Source organism: Rhineura floridana, chromosome 2 (genome assembly GCF_030035675.1).
Source record: "Rhineura floridana isolate rRhiFlo1 chromosome 2, rRhiFlo1.hap2, whole genome shotgun sequence".
In the NCBI taxonomy this organism is placed as follows: domain Eukaryota; kingdom Metazoa; phylum Chordata; class Lepidosauria; order Squamata; family Rhineuridae; genus Rhineura; species Rhineura floridana.
The window spans coordinates 70,212,880-70,236,735 of NC_084481.1; the positions used below are offsets into that span (position 1 = coordinate 70,212,880).

The window sequence follows — 23,856 nt, forward strand, 5'->3', positions numbered from 1 at the left end:
CACTTCTTAGAGATGGTGGTGGTGGTGGAATGGTCCCACAGGGATCCAACTATCACAAGTTTCCTATATTAACATTAACTTCAGAATCATTTCTGCAATTTAGTCATGCTTTTTGTCAACAGTTTTTGCTGCCTGCTGCCTAAGACGAAAGAAGAGCAGCGGCTGATCTGGACAAGAAAATTGTATCAGCTGTGGTCTTATATTAGCCAGTGACCTTGGCTAATGAATGGTGGCATGGATGACTTGGTATCTCCTCCTCCTGCAATTGCTGTTATATAAGGTGGTGCTGTTAACCCCAAATTCCTTTGCAGAGTTCCATAAATACATTAGGTGCAGCAGGTGAGCCAGCCCTTGAATCAATTTTGTATTGCTGAGTCTTTTTAAGGGCCATGTGGAAAAAGTCATTGAAGCAAATAAACAGATTGATTTGGTAACCCTTAGAACACAGGCATTTAATGGGGGCAGCGTGAAAGAGAAGAAAAGGAGGATTGTTTTGTCAGAATGGAGTCCATTCAGAATTAGCTATCTCAGTGAAAAATAAAGCCCATATCTCCTTTATGCTAGCTAACTGGACTGGCTCTACTATTAGGCAGAGTGAGGTGATGGCCTCAGACAGTAGATGCTAGGAGGCAATGGTGGAGACAGTTCCCAACTGTTCCTCCTGGGCCCAATGTTGGAGGACAGAGCTGTGTATGTCATATGGCCTATCCTTCATTCCCATAACTATTCTGCTGTCTTCAGATGTAGCAGAGGACACCACCCTATGACAAGGACTGAAGTAAGATTCAAGTACCAAACTGGTTGGCTTCTGTACATGGAAGGGGTGCCATTTTGTCCTTTGCCATAGGCAGAAAATTGTCTTGAGCCAGTCCTGCTAGCTAATTCATTTACAGCACAGTTCTGTACATGTCTTCTCAGAAGTAAGCACCACTTATTGCCTAGACTGCAATCATATACACATTTACCTGGGAATTAACCCCACAGGACCCAATGGGATTTCTGAATAGACACATTTAGAATTATATAATAGTGCTAATCATATTCCATAGTTTGCCTGTCAATCAGCAGTTTCAAATATCACCTCCACACTGCATGGACAGAAACTTGTATATTAGTCTAGTTCAGGTGTGGGGAAACTTTGGCCATCCCAATGTTGCTGAACTACAACTCACATCAGGCCCAGCCAGCATGGCCATGGATGATGGGAGCTACAATTCAGCAACATCTGGAGGACCAGAGATTCCCCACACCTGATCCAGACAAACTAATACCAGGGATAAGAGCACCAGCATTAGGCTACAGCCCTAAATTTGTAACAAGGCAATAAGCCCCACTGAGCACAGTGTATTTTGCTTTTTAGTAAACACACCCTGGATTTTGGAAGAATCTCTCATTTGTATTCATTTATGTGTCCTGAAGACTCATAATGGGTTATTATTTAACAAAACATAAAAGTAACCTCTTAAATTATCTATAACATATTAAATATCCAACACATCCAGCACTAGACTCTATTATGTTTATCTCTCTCATCTCTTATTCTTTACTAGTTCATAGAAGTTGTGTCCTCCCTCATGCCTCCTTCTGTCACTTTAAAACAGGTGTGGGGAATCTGCCTTTTAAATGTTGCTAAACTACAGCTCCCATAATCCTCTGTCATTGGCCATGCTTGCTGGGGCTGATGGGAGTTGTAGTTCAGCAACATCTGGAGGGCCAAAGGTTCCCCTACCTGCTTTAAAGAGTTAAATCTCCTTTTTCCATGGGATGCATTGATGATGCTTCCTATGGTCTATAGGTGTTGCATGATAGAAAACTCTTAGGGATATTGTGTTATGGAGGATCCTAGTCTTTAATGCAGGATATAGGAAGTTCAGATTGTTTCACAAACTTCTAATTGGCATTAAGCAAAAAATAAAATAAAAAACCTAAGGTATGATTTTGCAGTTCACCTAGTGTGGGCTATAAAGCAGACAAAACAGAAATAGTACTGTAACTCACTAACCCCCAAAAAGATTGAAATATATGATGCCTTCCTTCTTCCATTCTTGTATCATTTCCTTAAAATCATAAACATTCCATCTGCACAGAGCATCTACTTTGGGATGATGCCTTGACGACAACCTATTTTAACTACAGCTACAAATCTGTCTATAATAACGGCTATGCATATCTTTTTAAAATACAACCTGTATGCTGCAAAGTAAAAAGTAACATTTAGGTTGCAATCCTATGCACACTTACCTATGAGTAAATCCCATTTAAAGCAATGGGACTTGCTGCTGAGTAACATGCATTAGTCGTGTTTTTAGCTGCTAGAATGAGTTACAGCAGGCATTGTCAGTGGGCCAGGCTCAGCACAAGAATAATGCATGGTTCATGCTGCATATTTGCAGTTTTTATATTGCAAGCTGCCTTGAACATTTCTAATGGAAATGCAAGGGGGAGGATTTTAACAACTAATTTATTATTATTAAACAACAGCTAGGGCATCAAGATGATTTCCCCTTTGTGGAAAGGGTGTGGGATCCTCTTCCAGAAAGGTTGCACTGGAAAGAGTTGAGTGGATGAGCAGTGGTTCAGCAATTCTCCCTCTCCCCACCCAAATAAACCACTGAGATCAAGGCACTTCCCCACCTGTGGCTTCCCCCTCTTTCTTTTTTCTTCCCCCCTTTCTCCTGCCCCCAGTACTTTTGCTTCTTTAGGGAGTAGTAAGCATCAAGTTGGAGGTATCTTTCTTAACCTCCTGTGTGGGTTCAGTCCCCTGGATAGGTTAGCTACATTCATATCCCCCCCCCAATTTGATGGTGTGTGTGTGTAGGGTGCTTTGTACAAATAATGAGGATCTGTGTGTTGGATCAATGATTTATGTTATGGTGGCACTGACAAGTGCTAGATAAGTGTTTTCTACCACCCGCTCCAATGCAGTCCATGGATCAAAGGCACAGATCCTCATGAGAAGCTGTTCCAGGATTTCAGACAGGATTCTGTTCTAGCCCTGCCTGGAGATGCCAGGGATTGAATCTGGGATCTTCTGCATGGAAAGCAGATGCTCTACTACTGAACTATGAGGCATGTGCTCCAACCATCATCACATCACAAATGATCCACATATGAGTTACATAGTTTTGAGGGAAAGAAATCCCATGTAAAAACCATAAAGATCTCTCACTCTCAGAAAAGAAGACCTCTTCTAAGATTATGCCTGTTGTGGCTTTTTTCCTTTTCAAACTATTTTTTATGCTGATGGAAATGTATGGGCATGTATTATAGGCATTATTATTAAGTAACTGATCAAGGGATTAAAACTTGTATGATTAGGCAACAAAAATTAAACTGGATGACAACTCTGCTCTTCATGATTCACTGGAATTGAAAGATTCCTGGCAGTCAAACAAAAGGAATGCCAACATAGTGATCTAACAGCCTGTAGTAAAAATGATCAAGGCAACAACTTTGAAATAGGTCAGATTTTTCTTCTTCTTTTGAGCAGCTGAAGCCATAGTGCTCTGATCCAGCAAAATGAAGCCTGAAGCAAACTCTTGCAACAAGCTTCGTGTTTCATTTAAAACCTAACACAGCTTTGAAATTGAGATGATCAAAAGTGTTGAGTTACATAGTCCTCTAGTGGTCACACTAATTCCACAGCGGTTGAAATATATGTTGATACTGATTTGTTGGTGGAAAAAGCAAGCTGTATTAAGGCACGGTAACAAACTAAAGAGGCTGATGCGGTGCATCTCATTATCAAACAGTGTATTGGTAAACCTCTTTTGGTAAATGATCTTTAGAACAAATGAAGGAAAAATGTGACAGTATTCACATTTTGTGCTTCACCTTATATTTTCCTAACCTATTTTAATTGCTTTGCTTTGCTTTGCAACTCTCCTCTGAGAGCTGACTATTAACAGCAGATATGTATTTCCTGTTCTATGTCCATAATTTAACTGCTTCTTTTCTTGAATCCTTCCTTTCCTCTTCCTTCCCAACAAAAACCCTGCAATAATTATCTGGAGATGGGTACTAGGAGAAGCTATTCTATACACCAGTTACACGTGGATCAGAGATGCACCAACTTTACCCTAGTGGAACAGGCTGTACACTATTCCTGTTCAGCCTGGGAAGAAAGAGGAAAAGCACACACACACAAATTCAAGCATGGTTTTTAAATGGCAGCTAGATCCCCAGTATCCCTGGAAACATCACTGCAAAAGCTCACCAATCAGGGACTACACCAGGAACAATGCCCACATACCATTCACACACAGAAGGAGCCAGTGAACGCACAACTATGATGACACACACACACCCAGCATACAGCCCTATATCATTCCAGCTAAGGTTAGTCATGACCAATTCAACCGGAAGCAATTATTATTACTGTTGCACACACCCCAATTTCTGAGCTGTGGGAGACTTCCAGGGGTTCCTGCACTTTATCCAGGGTTTGGTTTCCTTGGAATGAAGGTCAGTGGAGACTGTGGTGTTTTATAGGATATATGATTTTTATTTACACAGAGACACAAACAGACATATACACACAGTGGGAATAATATGGAGGTGTTCACAGCATTAACAGTCCAGTAGATCTTGCTTGTCCATCAGGCTTGTAAGGAGGCACCCCAAAGTCATGGTGCAAGAAGCAAGCCTCTCTGTGTGTCTTCCTCATTTCTAGCTTCTTCAGACTAGATTAAAACACAAACCTCTCCTTGGGTATAGGATGGAGGGCAGTGACGTCACTAGGGGGTGCGGGGTGTGTGGACTGCACCAGGTGACACCATCAGAGGGGGGTGACTCTCAGCTTTAATTTTAAAAAAATTAAGTTTCTAGGTGGTCCGGTTCTCGAGATATACATAAAAACATCAGCCGCCCCCCAGTGGCATCACTAGGGGGGTGCGGGGTGTGTGGACCACACCAGGTGACACCATCAGAGGGGGTGATTCTCAGCTTTAATTTTAAAAAAATTAAGTTTCTAGGTGGTCCGGTTCTCGAGATATACATAAAAACATCAGCCGCCCCGTTAAATCTTTTTTAAACTACTGTATAGCACTTCGTAGCTTTAACCCCGCCCATTCAGGATTGCAGCCAATCAGTCAAGTGTTTGGTTGACCTGTGGCAGTGTTTAGTAAACCTCATTGCAAGGCCAGAAAATGGTGGTTTTCCCCCCGTTTATCTGAAAATCTCATAAATTGGGTAAGAATATATATTTCAGTTTTTCCCCTTCTTCTGTGTAGGAGTCAGATCCTGGGCAGTGTTTTCAAAACCTTCCCAATACTTGCTTTTGTGGGGGTAAAAGCATTGCTAATCCCATATCTCCAGAGTAAATCCCATTGAATTCAATAGGATTTACTTTTGAGTAGACATGGTTATGAATGTGCTCAAAATCAATGGGACTTTGGAGTGAATGTAAAAAAGAATTGTGTTTGTGTTCTAACTCTTTCTGCCCCCTTCTCCAGTCCTATTTTAAAGCAAGTAGGCAGGGCTTACTTAGGTATTACAGTTTTTATTCTGTAGGAAAGTAATACTGATTTTTTAAAAACTAATACTGATTTTTCTGCAATGACCAACTGGTTTGACAATAAACTATTATATGGGCTGTATGTATTTATACATCTGCAGTGTGTGTGTGTAGTCTTTCCAACACCCCTGTGAGGTAGGGTTGGAAACCAAGGCAGCTCACAACAAGAAATAAAGCCATTTAAAATCAATAACCATAAAGCAAGAATAAACAGTTGGAAAACAGCCTAAAGAGGCATGATTCTGAATTTTGGGTTGAGTGAATGAAGTTTATTTATTTATTATTTGATTTATATCCTGCCCTTCCTCCCGGTAGGAGCCCAGGAAGGCAAACAAAAGCACTAAAAGCACTTTAAAACATCATAAAAACAGACTTTAAAATATATTAAAACATCTTTGAAAATATTTTTTAAAAGCTTTAAAAAACATTTTTTAAAAAAAGAAAGAAAAGGCTTAAAAACATATTAAAAAGCAATTCCAACACAGACTCAGACTTGGATAAGGTCTCAACTTAAAAGAACAAGTTGAAAAAACAAGTTCCTTATCACTTGAGGCTGTAGTTCTCTGCACACTTCCCAGTTTGAGTAAGCCCCATTGAATACATTGGGACTTGCTTCTGAGTAAACAAACATTGGATTGTACTATAAATATATTTACAGATTGTGTAATTCATAAACATATTTGAGAGTCATGTTTATATAAATATTTCTTCATACTGTGTCCCAATAAGTATCTGATTTCACACTATGGTTGTAGATGATTTTTTCCTCTACATTTTAAGTGTGCCCTTCTTCCTGAGGGTGGTCATGGTTCTCCGTTGTTTTCATCCTGAGGGGAGGATAGGCTGAGAGATGGTGACTAGCACATTTAAGGTCTCTTCACCTCCCCCCCTTTTTTTATTTGTATTTATTTTATATTTCTCAAATATCTTCCCCTGGCTGTTTTTATGTATTTTAAATATTTTTAGATTAAATAAATAGGAAATCATAATTGTGAACCTCCCTAAAAGCAATTTACCTATCCTTATGTTTTGGCAAAGTGATGGTGTGAAGGCATGCTGGTAGAACAAGAGACCATGTTTGAGGCATGTTATAAGGTGTTTGAGACCTGTAGATTCATGTTGGAAAGAACACGTGCACGTATTGAATGGTGGCTTGGGTGCTGTTTTTTCAGTCTACGCTGCATGCGTAGGGAAGGTGATGCATCATCTGGCAGCTAGCTTCATACCGTGAGAATGAAAAACATTTGGATCACCATTCACTTGTTTACTTTTCTCATTATTGAGACCACTTCATATATTACTTTTTCATACACAGAAATTTAATCTTTGTATAGGAAAAAGTATTTTGTAAAATGTGAAGGACAGTGGCTGTCTAGTCAGTATAACCACTGTACAAGATCTACTCAGCCACTGTAATTACCTTTTTGTTTTGAGTGCCCTTTTGTCTGGGTCTCGGTTCAGGTGTGTATCCAACTTTGATGTGCTTATGGAAGGGGTGTGCAAGTAGTGCCCCCCCCCAAGTGTGGAGGCTTGGACAAACATTGTGTTATGGAAAACCAAAGTCTGTGTGAAAGTACATATTTGGGAATGCCATCAGTGTAATCCTAAACACACTTAATAAATAATGTCAAACTTGCACATCACAAAATATATTACGGTCATGTCCATAAGCACCAGGAGGGTAGTCGCCCAGGGGATCTTAGTCCCTCTGCTTTTTTGGGAGCAGGGTCCCTATGTCTCCGAGCATCCTACAGTCAGCATGAAAAGGGAGTGTGTTAGTCACTGAGAAGAGTCTTCTAATAGGCTTCCTTGCCTTTTCTGCAGATTGGAGCCAATCAGAGTGAAAGGAGGTGAGTCAGCCACTGAGAAGACTCTTCTCAGTTGCTAACGCTCTCCACTTTCATGCTGATTGGCTCCTAGAGATGTTTGTTGTTGTGAGAGAATGCATTAACAAAGATCTCATTCTTAATCCAGGAGCAAAAAAGGGTGTATGTGGCTGTAACTATCATGAAGGGATCCTGCAGCTCTGAATTTTCTACTAAACAACTGATAAATACCTATGTAACTTTGTGTCTGGAGACTTATTATTAAGAATCACTTTCCATAATTGTAAGGAGGTGTGTCATAAGAACATAAGAACATAAGAAGAGCCTGCTGGATCAGGCCAGTGGCCCATCTAGTCCAGCATCCTGTTCTAACAGTGGCCAACCAGGTGCCTGGGGGAAGCCTGCAAGCAGGACCCGAGTGCAAGAACACTCTACCCTCCTGAGGCTTCCAGCAACTGGTTTTCAGAAGCATGCTGCCTCTGACTAGGGTGGCAGAGCACAGCCATCATGGCTAGTAGCCATTGATAGCCCTGTCCTCCATGAATTTGTCTAATCAATGGCCTTATAGACCACTTCCAGCTCTATGATTCTATTATTCTATGATTCTATGGATCCTGCTCCCAAAATGACCCTCCAAGACCCTAGACGACTATATCCTTGAAATGTTTAAAGCAGAATAAATGTATCATGTGAATGTGGCCATAGTGTTGGATGGGGATGATATTGTGAGTGCAGCACATCAAAAGGGCACTGGCGTCAAGCCCTGAATGCACCTTATCACGCAGTGGGTACATGCCTGTAGTCCAACAATATATTGACAGCCAACGGTTCCCCACCCCTGCCCTGTGTGTGTGTCCACACACATGCATCCCAGGCACCTAAATGAGGGGAGAAAGCAGCTTAGGGACATAAGCAGGTGTCTTATTCCAGGGGTTCCCAAACCTTTCTTCTACACAGACCACTTGAAAATTGCTGAGGGTCTGAAAGTATCTGAAAATTTACTATGGGCATATGCAAGATAATTAACTCCCATTAGTAATAAGAGCAAGAATTTGGGCTGTGCATATGATATTGTAATTTAAAGGTGTAATTTTAATTTTGCTAGTTGTTTATGTCACTACTATTGCCATTACCTTCAGTGATATATGGGAATTACGATTTACGAGTAACATTAGTACAAAAAACATTACTAAGGATTCTGTATAGTCTGATATGGGAGGAGGTCCTTGGGGGTGACACCATGAGTTACCGCACCAGGTGACACCAACCCTAGTGACGCCACTGATGGAGGGTGAGGAGGAGGGCCTCTCTCCATAAAGAGTTCCAGTAGCAAGAGGATCTCTCTGTGCTATATTCTTACATATGCTAATGGTGGCCACTTGACAAAGCCGTTAGCTCACAGAATGAAATAAGACTTAGAATAACAGGGTTGGAAGGGATTTCATAGATCCTAGTCCAACCCTCTGCTTAATGCAGGATCTGCAATGCAGGATGCATCCCTAGCAGATGACCATCCAGCATCAGCTTAAATGCCTCCAGTGAGCCCATCTCCCACGGCCCTTGATCACATCACACAAAACGACCCCAGAACACCTACAGTCCATCAGTCCCAACAGCATAGCTAGCAATGATCCTGCTACCACAAGCCCTCAGGCATCCTTAATAGCAGTGGTTCAAATCTCTTCATGCTACTCACAAGCCCTGTTTATCAGCACAGCAGACAAAAGGCGGGCAGAAGGAGAGTCTACACAACATAATGCCCACATAGCTCCCTCAACAGGAGACCTGCGCATGATAGTCCTTTTGAGAAAAGGTTTCCAAACCCAATCAGAGAGGGAAAGTCTCTTGTGTCAGGCAGCCAAAAGGAAGGGCTAGGATATGCAACAAGGGACCACCACAAACACTTAAGGGTTTTACAGGCAACCTGTTTATTGAGCATTCATGTTGATTCATTTGCAGGGAGGTTAGATGACATCCTGCATTTTCCAATGCTTGCCCCTTTCACTTTCCTTACTGTAAAAAAGTAAGGAGATGCAAGTTTGTTGCGGAAGACCTTCCAGTAATTTGTAATAGTGCAATCTGAATTTGCTGTTATGTGATTGTCCCTCCTCCCCACACACACACACACACTGGAGAAAAGCAACAGTCTGGAAGTGCCTGGGGACAGCAGCCTCCAGTAGATCACTGCATAGGGTGCGGGGTTGGGAAGCAGGAGACAGGAGTTCAAAATCCACAAGGGGGAAAGGCCCTATTCATCATTTTCAGTACAGTACTATCAGGAGCAAAAGAGAAGAGTTCCTGGGACTTGATCCCATGCTGCAAACACAACAGGGCAGTATCTCAGCCACAGCAGCAAACACAAACCAGACATCTCAAGGGGCATTTGCCTCGTCCACCACCCCTAAGACCCAACCATCTATGGCAAGAGTGCAGGGGCTTCAGGAGGAATCTTAGCTGGGTAGAACAGCTCATATTTTATTATAAGGGCTCCCAGGTTAACATTCAGGGTACAGCCCACACTAGAAAAGGTGGAGAAAGGTTCTCCACCCTCCAGCTCAGGTGTGCCTCTCAGGAGGAGCAGTCCCTGGGCCAATAGCCTGGCTCCTGCATGAAGTAACAAGCCCTTTTGGCATGCCTCTTCTCTTTGACAATCCCAATAGGCTAGCCTTGCCAGAAAGCATCCCAGAGGGCCTCTTTGCCCCTCATCCCTACCCCACCTTCACCAACTGCCTGCCTCATACACAATGGCAGAAGCATCCACCTCACCTGTGCACTGTGAGAGACCTGCCCTCATAAGTCCAGGAAATATGAGTGAGCAGAGAGAGGAAGCACCACTAGGCCACAGTCTGTTAAGCTCCCCGCCCGCCTCTCTTTGCTTTATTTTTATTTTTATCTGATGTTTATGTTCTCTCAACTCCAACTAGATGTTTTTTATTGGAAAAATGTTTTTAAAGTGTCTGACGACAGAATAACTCATTAACTCTTTTTGTGAAACAATTTACTTTTTTTAAAAGGAAGAACACAGTATGAAAATACAAAAATGAAAGTGGCAGGTATGCCATATTACATTGGGGCTGATGGAAATACAAACATGCTGAAAAACACCCAAATCTTAAAGGTATATTAGCCTTCACCGTCTCTAACCAGCGATCCTAAGGAGCTCCTCTTATCCAGAACCCATAGCCTGGTGTAGTATGGCATCTTTAAAGAGAGAAATGTGCTATAGAACAAAATATTTGCTGGATTAAGTACCCAGAGATCATGTAATGTACACACAATTAGACTATCCAAGTTTCTTATATATATATACAGCCCATTAAATATTAGTCCCCCATACCTTTTTTCTGCTATTTTAACATAACTTAAAGCTTGCTCTCTCTCCTTACATAGGATTACTATCTGCACATATTGATGATTCCTTAACTTCATAGATATCCTCAAAGCAAATTGCCAGGGTCTGTGTTGTGACTCTTTCCTGTGCCTCGGAGGCAGTGTATATTGGTAAAAACCAATGTTAATCTCCTATTGTGGTAAACAAGGTATGTACCTTTTTAATCTGAAAAGATCCGCTAACAAATTTGCTTCCAATCTTTAATATTTATGAGCTTTGTGTTCAACCTCTAATACACCCCCTTTCTTCTCCAGCACTGAACAGGTTCTCTCCACAACAGAAAATTGACACTGTGAATTTGCTTGCTCAGTACCTAGCTCAACACAAACTAAAATAACATCTACCATTTCAACCAGTATTAGGAATGGACCACAATCATGCTCAAATCATTTCTGAAGATAATCCTTCCATCCTTCTTGGTGCTGCACTCTGGCTGGCGCAAAGCCTGTAGAAGACTCTGCTTCAGATCCTGGGGTGCAGTATTCATAAAGTCTTTCGTTCCTGTCAGAAAGTCCAGTGTATGTCCTCCAGTAGTATCTCCATCAATAAAGCATTCAGTGATGTCCCAAGCAGAAGGGAAATCATACACCTGGTATGTTAGTTCCATTCTTTTCAAGACAACTTCTATGTCATCAGCTGTGATGTAGTGGCCACTATCAGTCGGGGGAAGACAGTGTCTATATTTTTTCCATATAGAGGCCCACCCACTGTTACCTATGAGAATGCAATCATTAGTTTCACTGAATCATTGTGCAAAATTAAGGTGACTTAAACAAAAGGGAACGTTGTAGGCATACTTTCTATTTTGAAATCACTAAACAGCTAAAAGTAAACTTGTTTCCTAGTCTTACTGTGAAGGATGTTCCTGGTTCAGGGTGTGTATGGGGGGGGTGGAGCTCGGAAAGAGAGCACGACAGAGCTCTTTATAGGTAATAAACAGTTATTTGCCTTGATATGTTTGGAGTATCTTGACCAAGACCACTAACAATATATAGTGGCAGCATTGTGGATTCTACACACTCACAACTAGATGAGCCACAAATTGGTGTGCTCCAGTCACTATCACTGGTAAGCCAAATAGAAATGTACACATCTGTGTTGATTTAGCCCAGCTGAATAAAAGTGTTGAAAGAAAACACTGGGCAGCTAGGCAAAGCGAAATTAATTTCTAAATTAGATGCCAGCTGTGGATTCTGGCAAATTCCATTGACAGAAAGGTCAGTTAAGCTAAGAATGTTCATTACTCCCTTTGGATGCTACCGTTTCAAAAGACTACAGTTTGGGATCATCTCAGCTCCAAAGCAGTTCCAATAAAAAAGATTGTTCATTACTTTGGGGTATTCAGGGAGTCCTGGGTCACATGGATGATGTTTTAATCACAGGGTTCATCATGGAGTAGGATGATACATGACTGTGACTGGTCCTACAATGGCTCTGGGAGGCAAAGGTAATACTCAATAAGGAAAAATGTGAGTTTGGAGTCCAATGTGTGCACTTCCTCGAATATGTGGAGAGAGTATACATCCTGACTGCAAAAAAGTAAAGACAATTGAGAAATTTCCAATTCCAAAATGTATTGTGGAAGTCAATGAATTTCTGGGAATGATACGTTTCCTGAGCCACTTCATGCCTTATCTATCAGATCTTACAAACCCACTCAGTGAACTGTTAAGATTAACTATGAATTTGTCCAGGGTCCGATCAGGAACGAGCCTTTCAGGATATCAAAAGGGCTCTGATTACAGCACCAGTTCTAGTAACATTTGAAACAAACATACATTTTGGCAGATTCCTCCTTTTATTGACTAGGGGTAGTACTATAACAATGTCAAAATGATGGCCAACTACATCCAATTGCTTTTGTTTCAAGGACATTATCAGCAGTGGAAAGGTGTTTCAACCAACTTGGAAAAGAGGAATTAGCAATCACATGGACATGTGGATGGCTCCAATATTTTATTATTAGACTACATTTCACTAATTAAATGAATTATAAATCCTTGATCCCTCCAAAAGATTGGAGGATCTCACACCTAGATTGCAATGCTTTCAATTGCAGACAATGCAATATTAATTTGAAATTACCCATGTGCCAGGAAGGCAGGTAGAAAGGGTCCATTTCTACTGGACCCAGGGCCAGCAGGGGGCTCACACTCTTAACTTTCATTTTTAAGAAAAGTAAGATTCTAAATTCTCGGAGGGGGGGGAAGTTAAACACCAAAATGTGAGTTACCTCCCTCCCACAATTTCTATGAAATGAGCTGGCTGGTTGCTCCAGTCCCCACCATTTCAGGGTTTAGCCAATGAATGAAGCCAGAATTGTGATTAACAATGGATTTGTGGAAAACCAGGCAACACCTAGAAACTCTTGCAAGTGCTGACAAGAATTGCCTTTTCCTTTTTGTCTCTGTCTGTCGGTTAATGGTGTGCATGTGCACATCATGTGAAGTTGAGTAAGCTTATAGCTTTTAGGAGCAGTGTGTGCCTGCCTGCTCACTATTCTTTCTCTGTGCACATGAGGTCTAGGAGATCAAAGAAGCACACACAGCACAGCTGGAACTTAGTAGGCATGCACAGTAAACAATTTCAGTGATGATGATAAAAATGTACATGCAGGGTTTTTTTAATTATTTGCAATAAAAATGGCATAATATAGCATTTTATCTATCAAATAATTTTTGAACAGAAATAAAGACAAGATGCCATTACAATGTGTTATAGTTTTCTAAATATAAGGAGTCATACAAGTTTAAATTTTCCTGGCCTGCTGAAAAGGGCAGTTAATTTGTATAATTCATAGCCTGTTTGAAAATCTTCCCAACATGAGGCTTGAATCACACATTCACTTTTCTGGGAGTAAAGCTGCAATCCTAATCCCACATACCTGGGAGTAAACCCCATTAAATTCAATAGGACTTACCTTTGAGCAGACATGGTTAGGATTGTGCTGTAATTTAGTGGAATTTTTGAGAAGTAGTAGTTTAGGATTGTGTGGTTAATCCTTCTCTGCCTCTCCCTCCTCCCCATCAATCCTATTTTAAGGCAATTAGGCAGGGCTTACTTAGGTGTTGCTGCTGTTATTTGGCAGGAAATTAGTACTGATTTTTAAAAAATGTTCTGCAATGACCAACTGGCTTTGACAATAAACTATTATATGGAGTGTATGTATTTTTACATTTCCAATGTGTATGCATGGAGTCTTTCCAAAAACCCTGTAAAGTTAGACTGAGTATTGGTACAGTCAAGCTGCACATGCTTACAGTGTGCGTGTGTTGGCAAGTTTTTTTGTTTTCATAATTTGCTGTAAAATATCAGGACTGGAATGTTACAGTTAAAGCAACTGGGAGGGGGTTGCCTTTGTGCACGTTCCCCCCCGCACTGCATGGTTTGTGAATATGACATGATATATTTGTACTTTGCTTTTCTTCCTGGTTCCTCCCTCCTTCTTTTATCTTTGCAACAACCCTGTGAGGTAGGTTAGGCTGAGAGTTCAGCCAAGCCACACAATTTTTTTTAACTGCTCCTATATTTTTATGTTATTTTAATGTTTAAATGCTATTTAATAATTATATGAGTATGTTTTTTGAACTATTTACAACTGTTGTAAAATGCTTTGTGAGGGCAGGAACTCTGAAAGGCAGGTTAAAACTACAGCTTAAATCAGTGGTTCCCAAAGTTTTTCTCTCCCACAGACCACTTGAAGATTGCTGATGTTCTTGGTGGACCATTTAATGATCTTTCAGTCTGTTGTAGCAATTTGTAATGTGCTGTGCTAGATGCTATATGATTTTAAATTGTATTTTTATTGCTTCTTTTATTCTTGTATTTTATTGTATTACAATTTGAATTCCATAGTTTTTTTATTCTGGGGTTTTTATTTATTTATTTATTTATTACATTTATATACCATCCCGTAGCCGAAGCTCTCTGGGTGGTATAGTTTTTTTGTTTTGCTTTTGCGATAGCCGCAGATCACTCTGGGCTGCCATTGCTGGCAGACTGGCTCACACCCACACACTGCTATTCACATTGGTAGTCCTTGCCTAATGCCTGGAACAGGCCCCTTGTCCTGCTTAATTACAGGGGAATTTACTGTCTTAAAACAATTACCTGATAAAATTATAATCAGAAGCTTAGCATAGCAGTCTAGGCAGCTGTGAAAAAATCTGATAGTGCTTGCAGTATCCTCCACACGGTACAGCATCTAAAAGAGATAATGCCAGCCACAAAGCATACGGTTGTTAATATATTATTAAACTTCATAAGGGCTTTTGTATATAAAAACAAACCTGCATCCTGTCATTTTTATTCTCCTCAAAGATAACAATAACAATTCTAAATTTACAGACTGGGTCACTGAGGAAAAGATATTGCTGTGGTGATATAGGGCCAGTGGTGTCCTTCCATTCACAGTGTCATCCGCAGCCCCCTCCACCTGCTCCAAAAGGTTGGGGAGCCCTCTGGAACAGTATGAGAGGCTGCAGAAAAAGGGGGGAATTTGTAAACCACCTCTCTTCCTTTCACTATTTTTAAAAAACCTTCACACCATACATTGATTCCACTGTTATTCTACTTTAAACAGCCATGTTTTCCCACAAAGAATCCTGGGAAGTGTAGTTTGTGAAGGTGCTGAATGTTGTTAGGAAACCCCTATTCCTCTCACAGAGCTACGGTTCTCAGGGTTCTCTGGGAAGAGGGACTGACAATTGAAGCTCTGTGAAGGGAATAGGGTTTCTCAGCACCCTTCAACAAACTACACTTCCCAGGATTCTTTGGGAGAAACCACAGCTGTTTAAAGTGGAATACTAGTGGAACAGATTGGGGTCTACTTCTGGGGCATAAAAACGTTCACAAGTAGTGATGGTGCTAAAACTCATAGGTACCTGATTCAGAATACCAGTTTACCTAGCTTTGCAATACAAACCAGACATTATGAATCAAATTTTTCCTCAAGTTTTTTCAGTGACAAAGAGTGGAGAATGAGATTCGGCACATGCACAGAAAATGGTTTTCACCCTATTTTTAGTCTGTGTCCTGGACATGTATTACTGCTTACACAAAGCTAAGCAAACCCTATTTTAGTGCCAAAATATAATTTGGTAGGAGAACTCAGCATTGCCTCAATTTTGATCCACTTATGTATGCTGAAGTTAAGAAAGAGCCAATGCCTGTCAGGATGAAGCATGTCTAGATGGGGATTTTGCAGGGATCTGACAAACCAATGAAATATGACCCATCATATACCAGGACACCTGAGTATTATTGATTACAATGAAGCCAGAATGTGAGATAATATCAGTGACATAGCATGTAATATTGTACCACACTTTTTCTTTTTTCTTTTTACAAAACAGAGAATGTCAACTTATCAATCCTCAATTTACCTGGATCAGGTGTATGAAGTCATATTTCTTTTGAATTTTTTGCTCTTTTGCCTGCTTTTCATATTCCATGGATGTCAGCTGGTGCCAGGTGAATGAGACATTCTTAAGATCAAAAGAATTCCTCACAGCATCTGTTTATGAGAAAAAAATTAAGTGAATTTCATATGAGAAAAAATATGTGCTCAGTTATCTTGATACAGAAGGAAGGCAGCACTGTACCTTTATATGACAAAATGTGTTGTGGGTTGGGCTCTATGACTTCATTTTTAATAAAGGTTCCTGGATGCATAGCCTGAATGATCCTAATCATTTTCAAGTCCTGTTCACCTATAAGAGAGGAACAAATGAAATATTTACCAAGAAACCTGCTTGTGTTCATTAGTGAACTGTGATCAGAGTGTGTTCAAAATCAATTTACCTTCAAGGCTGCAATCTTTGTGCATACTTATCTGGAGGTAATCCCAGCTGAACTCCTTTGGGCTGATTTCCAAGTAAACATGCTTAGGATCATGCTCTATTTCTGATGTATCTATGAGCAGCTTCAGTTGTTTTAAAAAAGTGCCACTAGCCACCTGCTCAGTATTGGCATAGGAAGCTGCCAGATACTGGGTCAGATCATTTGTCCATTTAACTCAGTAATATTGACACTGACTGGCAGCAGTTCTCTGGGCATTTTTCTTAGCCCTAGCTGGAGATGCCAGAGATTGAATCTGGGACCTTCTGCATGGAAAGCAGGTGCTTTACCATTGAGCTGCAGCCTGCTGTGGAAAATATCTCACAAAAATCTCCCCTTAGACATTACATATAAACACTACCAGCCACTGACAGAAAAGTATGGGCAGGCAAACTAAACATCTGCCATATGACAGTTTGCTAACAGTATTTGTACTGTCAAGAAATGTATTCTGCATTGTTCCCGTAGAGAAGTGATAATACCACTTCTTTCTTAGCAATTTGAACAGCCAAATAATCCTACAATATCTACTACACTTCAGTTTTCTTCTCATCAATGCAGTAAAGGAGATTCAATAGTGACTGAAATACATCACAATGGAAATCACATATTTCAATTATTATTTTTAGGGGTGTGTGCATGTGTATTCAGCAACATGTCATTGATACAATAATAGTACATGCATGGTGGATTTATACTGAACTGTGCACACATCATTCCACTTTATTAGTTGTTATGTGATTCAGATGGGTCCCCATTTAGTTTATTTATAGGATTTCTTATCCAGCCTTCACCACAAGGTGCCAATGTGGGTTGCAAAAACATAATCATACAATATTAAAGCCATACCCTATGATAAAAGAAGTAATAATGGAAGAGCTATGCCTACAAATGTTCATGAATCAGATATGGAGATGATCAGGGCTGGATCCAGGTTTCTGGGGGCCCTTGGGCATACAGAACCCACTAGGCCCCACCTTCCCTGCATGTTCCTCCTTGACGGGGGCTGCCTCTGCTGCTCCTGCTATGCTTGCTGGCAGACAGCAGGCCCCCGAGGTGGGAAAGGAGGGAGGCCCCTGCCTGCACACCCCAGGAGAAGGAAAAGATGCCACTGCCTATTGTGGAATGAGTGAGCGCCTACCCCCTTCGCCTTGAATTACCCACTCAGTTGAGTTGCACTGCATCTGGCAGCAGCAGCGGCAGTGGCAGTACCTCTTATTCATTCATTCATTCATTCATATCCCGCCCTTCCTCCCAATCAAACAGACTTTAAAATATATTAAAACAAAACATCATTAAAATTTTTTTAAAAAAAAATCTTTTAAAAAACGTTCTAAAACATCTATTTTTTTAAAAAATGAAGGTTTACAAACATATTAAAAAGCAATTCCAACACAGAAACAGACTGAGATTAGGTCTCAACTTAAAAGGCTTGTTGAAAGAGGAAGGTCTTCAGTAGGTGCCGAAAAGATAACAGAGATGGCACCTGTCTAATATTTAAAGGGAGGGAATTCCAAAGGTATGTGCCACTACACTAAAGGTCCGTTTCCTATGTTGTGCAGAGCGGACCTCCTGATAAGATGGTATCTGCAGGAGGCCCTCACCTGCAGAGCACAGTGATCAGCTGGGTATATAAGGGGCAAGACGGTCTTTCAGATTTCCTGGTCCCAAGCTGTATAGGGCTTTGTACACCAAGACTAGAACCTTGAACTGAGCCTGGTAGCTGATACGAAGCCAGTGCAATTATTTCAGCAGCGGGGTGACATGTTAGTGATACCCTGCCCCAGTGAACACTCTCGCCACCACATTTTGCACCAGCTACAGCTTCTGGCCCAATCCCAAAGGCAGCCCCACATAGAGTGCATTATAGCATTCCAGCTTGGAGGTTGCCAGTGCATGGACAACAGTGGTCAGGCTATCCCAGTCCAGAAATGGCCACAGCTGTCTTACCATCCAAAGCTGGTAAAAGGCACTCCTAGCCACTGAGGTCACCTGGGCCTCTAGCAACAAAGATGGATCCAGCAGCACCCTCAGTCCACAGACCTGCTCTTTCAGAGAGAGTACAACCCCATCCAAAGCAGGCAACTGACCAATTATCTGAACTCAGGAACCACCAACCCACAGCGTCTCTGTCTTGCTAGGATTCAGACTCAGTTTATTGGCCATCATCTAGCCCACTACATCTCACCAAGTCGGCCCAGAAGGATACCATGGTCAATGGTATCAAAAGCCACTGAGAGATCAAGTATGAGTAACAGGGTCACACTCCCCCTGTCCTTCTTCCAATAAAGATCATCCCTCAGGGCAACCAAGGCTGATTCAATCCCATAACCAGGCCTGAACCCAGACTGGAATGGGTCAAGATAATCTGTTTCATCAAAGGGTACCTGCAATTGCTGCACCACAACCCTCTTAATCGCCTTCCCTAAGAAGGGGGTATTTGTGACAGGTCGGTAATTGTCGCAAACCTATGGGTCCAAGGTAGGCTTCTTCAGGAGAGGTCAAATCACTGCCTCTTTCAGGGTGGCTGGAACCACTCCCTCCCACAACGATGCGTTGACCATATCCTGGATCCACTCAGTCAAACCCCTCAGCAAGCTTTAATAAACCAAGGAGGGCAAGGGTCGAGAGGACATGTTGCTGGCCGCATCATCGCAAGCACCTTATCCATGTCTTCAGGCCACATCAACTGAAACCATTCCCAAGAAGTTGCAGCAGACGTTGCAATGGACACCGCACTGGGAACTACAGTCAGAGCCGCCCCTAGGCACCGGGAAGCGGGGCAGTTGCCCCGGGCCCCGTGCTTTGGGGGGGCCCCATGCTTGGCGATCTGCTCACCAGCCGGCTCCTCCCTCCCTGCCTGCTCTCCTTCACCACACCAGGCAGGGCGCAGCACTTGCTCGCTCTTTCTCTCTGCCCGGGACAGGGGCTCGCTCGCCTGCCTGCCCAACATGCCGAAGCCGCTGCCACCACCGCTGCTCCTCCTGCGGTCAGTGAGCGCTAGCCACCCCGGGGACAGCGAGCTGGGCCGGCAGTTCCGGGACTGGTGCCTGCGCACCTATGGCAACTTGGCCAAGACCAAGATGGTGACCCGGAGCAAATGTGGGGGGCCCCAACTATGCTTTTGTCCCAGGCCCCACACATGCCTGACTACAGTAGATGTGGATGAGGCATCAAGATTACTACGGAGGTGAGCATATTTACCCTCAAAGTGCCTTGTCAACAATTCCCTCTCCCAAGGCATGCACATGAAAGCCTCTCTCTGTCCCCAAGGCCTGTTATCCTCCGGCAACTACTACAGTCCAGCAAGCATCGTCAAGAGCAGTGGCATCCCCTGCCAGGCATGCACAGAAGGGAGAGTGGCCAAACTGGCTCTGAGGGGAAGGAAGGAAGCGGCGGTGACAACAATGAAAGGAGAAGCACCAGCACAGCCTTTCCCAACCAGTGTGCCTCCAGATGTTGTTGGACCACAACTCCCATCTTTCCTGACCATTGGCAATGCTGGCTAAGGCTGATGGGAGTTGTGGTCCAACAACATCTGGAGGCACACTGGTTGGGAAAGGCTGCACTAGCATGACAGGGCTGAGTTCAGGCTGGTGAGGGGCCCCTGTGAGCTCCTGGGCCTTCAGCCTGTGCCCGACCCGACCTCCTCCTTGCTGCTGTCCTGGAGATGATGATTCATTTTTAGGATTTTGCCATTGCACCTAACTCCGAAAAATACTTGAGCAAGAATCCTTTGACATGACTGTGTTTATCATAGGGATCATTGCCAGATTCACTTACATGTCTGAAAATCTATTAACCATCTTCTTTTGCTTCTAAACTGTGGGTTAGCAATGGCAAATGCTGTGCTTGATCAGATCCACTAACAATTTTATTGAGTCAATCAGTCAATTAGCCAAGTAGAATAATAGACACTGAAACAATATTATTCAGCTTCATTCCACCTGCAATATAAATTCAGATTCAGGAAAACACTGTGCACAGTAAAAGAACTTCATATTATTTGTAATTTTGACCAACAAATGCCTTAGCTTGAAAGAAAAACTAGAGCGAATGGCTACAGTAAAAGAAAAATGTCAACAAAGCATTAACAATTGCTCCATGAGTGTCTCTTTGTTTTGAGTGGGACAAATGAAATATTATTTTTAGGTTTGTATTTCTTACCTGTTCCACTTCCCACACCTAGCACATTGATAGCAGATTTTCCATTTCCAAGGCTGAAATCATAAGCATTTATTATACAGTATTAAAGTATGGGGGCTTGATGTTTATTTTGTTAAACTGTTTGCTATTGTCACTAATGCATTGCTAAAGTGTCCTGGAACATTTGAGCAGAATAGCTAGCATGTTCTGCTATGATGGAAATGCTACTATTTTCTCAAAGATGTGGCTATAACTTTCTCACATAGGAGGTAAGACATATTTCAAGGGGCAGTTGGACAGAGAAGCATCATTAGTTTCAAGGTATGTGAGGTTTTCCCACTTCTGTGGGTATTTCTAGAAGATATGTTTTCCATTTTTTGGGTTTTTTTGTTCAATATATTCAGTGCACTATATGTTCCCACCAATGGCAGAAATGGACTAAGCTCAACTCTTTCAATGTCATGTAATGTTACAGTTCCCTAGGACTAGAGTCACTGGATCTAAGTGATAAAATGAAAATATGACTCATTCTTGAGCTGTAGCATCCCTTCCTGTTCTGAACAGGAATGTGCTGAATTAAACAACATCACTGATGTTCTATGGAGCTGTAACATTTTTCATTAAGATAGATTGTCTTACATTAAGAGAATTAAAGCTAACTGGGCAAGTGTCTTCTGCACAGTGAGAGGCTCTGGAAATCTGCATGGCCACAGTCAATGATAGGAGCAAAAAACAGAGCAAGTGTGTTATATTATGACCTATCAAGATGAAGCCCACCAATCACACAAGATGGGCCATTTTAAGTCTCATTGATATATAAATATTAATAAAGTGTTACATGTTTAATACTTTTGATGAAATCAGTGCTTGAAAAGGCTTCACTTGTGATAGATCAGACAGTACAAATAGTATGGCTTTTTGTAAGTGTTTTTTTAAAGTTAGAACTGCCTTATACTTAGTCAGATTTAACTAATTTAGTATTCTCTGTACTGCCTGGCATTGGCTGCCCAGGGTTCCAGAAAGGAGTCTCTCTCTCTCTCTGTCTCTCTCTATCAAATCTACCTGGAAATATGGAGACTGAACTCAGTCTAGTTCAAGGCATATGCTCTATCCACAAGGCTACAGTGTTCCCCTATGGAATTTTACCAAGAGTCTAATTGCAATCCTATGCAATTAAGTAGCAGTAAACTCTACTTAATTCAGTGGGACTTGTTCATGATTGGCTGCAAAGCATACCATGAGGTTTGCTTCCATCTTGGATGACATTAGAAGTTTTTTTAAATGGTAGTATAGAAAAAAGATTCAATTCTTTTCCTGCCGTAAACTGACAGAAATGAAAATAGAAATGGAGGAGGATAAGCATTTGAATACAGAAAGCTACAGTTATTATTTATTTATTTATTATTTAATTTGTATCCCGCCCTTCCTTCCAGCAGGAGCCCAGGGCAGCAAACAAAGCGTTAAAAACACTTTAAAACATCATAAAAACAGATCTTAAAATACATTAAAAGAAAACAACGTTAAAAACATTTTTTTTAAAAAAATTAAGCGTTAAAAACATTATTAAAAAACATATTAAGCAATTCTAACACAGACGCAGACTGGGACAGGTCTCAACTTAAAAGGCTTGTTGAAAGAGGAAAGTCTTCAAAAGGTGCCAAAAAGATAGCAGAGATGACACCTGCCTAATATTCAAAGGGAGGGAATTCCACAGGGCAGGTGCTGCCACGCTAAAGTCATCTGGCCACTTCCCCAAATCCCCCTTTTTAAGCATTTTGGAATTTTTCCTTACCTGGTTATTATACCTGGCAGTTCCTTCTTATTGAATTGGTCCATGCATTGGTGCTCAGTTGAATGGTCTAAGAATGACTTAAAGGCTTTTGCATATTCATCCACTGTAAGGCTTCTCATGGGCTGGATCACACAGAGCTCTTTGGAAAGTAAAGCCAAACTGGTGTTTGTTAAGAGCTGTAGAGAAATGCCACCACACTACATAGAAAAGTTCAGAGATGCATTGACAGTGCAGGAGGAAAATAACTAATGCATGATCTGACCTATTTCCACTAATTATCATAAAGAGATTTTATTTTTTGCCCAGTCCAATAGCTCCAAAATTGTCCCACATGTTAAGTATGCTCATTCCAGCAAAGGCTAGTTATGACTGATTCTGCTGAAAGCAATAAAATAGGACTTAGAATCATAGAGTTGGAAGGGTCTTTATAGGTCATCTAGTCCAATATCCTGCTTAATGCAGGATCTGCAATGCAGGATGCAACCCTGGCAGATGGACATCCAGCATCTGCTTTAGTACCTCAAGCCAGCTCACCATCTCCTATATATACATAAAAGGTTCATGCATATCTCATCTTATTAAACTGTGATATGGTAGCCCAACCCAGGCCATGCACTTGATTAACACAGAATTAGAGAGCTTAGGTTTCATCTAACTATTTTTGTATCTCTCTTCTAAATATTTATTTCTCATATCTGGAGTCAATTCAGTGCAGATGGAGAAATAATAATAATGGATTGGATTCAACTAAGTTCTATTCAGAGTAAACCCACTGAAATTAATGACTAATTAAGCCATATGGGGTTTGAGTCTCACCTGGATGTCACTACTCTGGCTCTCATGCCCTGGTCCCATTAATGATCTTTCTGCAAGTTTACCTATAGAAACCTTGTTGTGACTTTTACTTCCTCTAGAAGTAAAGTCAAGTTTGAATGTCCTCGCAGTGCTCTATCAGAGCTGTGTCCAATCATGGCAGGGCCAACCTGAGGACCTCACTAAACTATCCATTCGATAGGAGCAACGGGTAACATATATAAAGGGCAGGGGCTGTGTCCCAGGCACACTTACAGAGATTTCTGGCAGCAGGCTTTTCAGGATCCTTGGAGAACTACAAACAACCCAACCATGTTCCCTGCCCTATACAGATCCAGGTGGGACAGATAGGAGCACTCCCCTCTGAGAAGGGGTGAGCAGCCTTGACCGTGCTTCCAGGTCACGTTTGGGAGGGAGAGGTGGGGAGTGCCAGCGGCAGGTGGGGCTCCAGGACCTGAGAATCCTCAAGCGGCCCCTGGAGTCCCAAAGCTGCAGCTGCGCAGTTCACTCCCAGGAATGCACAAGAGGGGGTGGC

General features: G+C 41.7%; 1 protein-coding gene across 6 annotated transcripts in view; it reads right to left on the bottom strand.

Annotated features, from left to right (window-relative positions):
* Positions 1–10,293: 10,293 nt before the first annotated feature.
* LOC133376549 (carnosine N-methyltransferase 2-like) overlaps positions 10,294–23,856 on the bottom strand; it is a 63,770-nt gene continuing 50,207 nt past the window's right edge. For 4 of the 6 annotated variants that reach the window (XM_061608897.1, XM_061608899.1, XM_061608900.1 and 1 more), the window contains 6 exons: positions 22,509–22,647; positions 20,738–20,790; positions 16,336–16,443; positions 16,117–16,247; positions 14,843–14,936; positions 10,296–11,446 (listed from right to left, as the gene is read on the bottom strand). In XM_061608897.1, coding sequence (XP_061464881.1) covers positions 11,091–11,446; positions 14,843–14,936; positions 16,117–16,247; positions 16,336–16,443; positions 20,738–20,790; positions 22,509–22,647 — 881 coding nt within the window. In that variant the 3' untranslated portion in view covers positions 10,296–11,090. Of the gene's footprint in view, positions 11,447–14,842; positions 14,937–16,116; positions 16,248–16,335; positions 16,444–20,737; positions 20,791–22,508; positions 22,706–23,324; positions 23,382–23,856 lie in introns of those variants that run through there. The other 2 variants (XM_061608901.1, XM_061608902.1) reach the window with 2 other exon arrangements.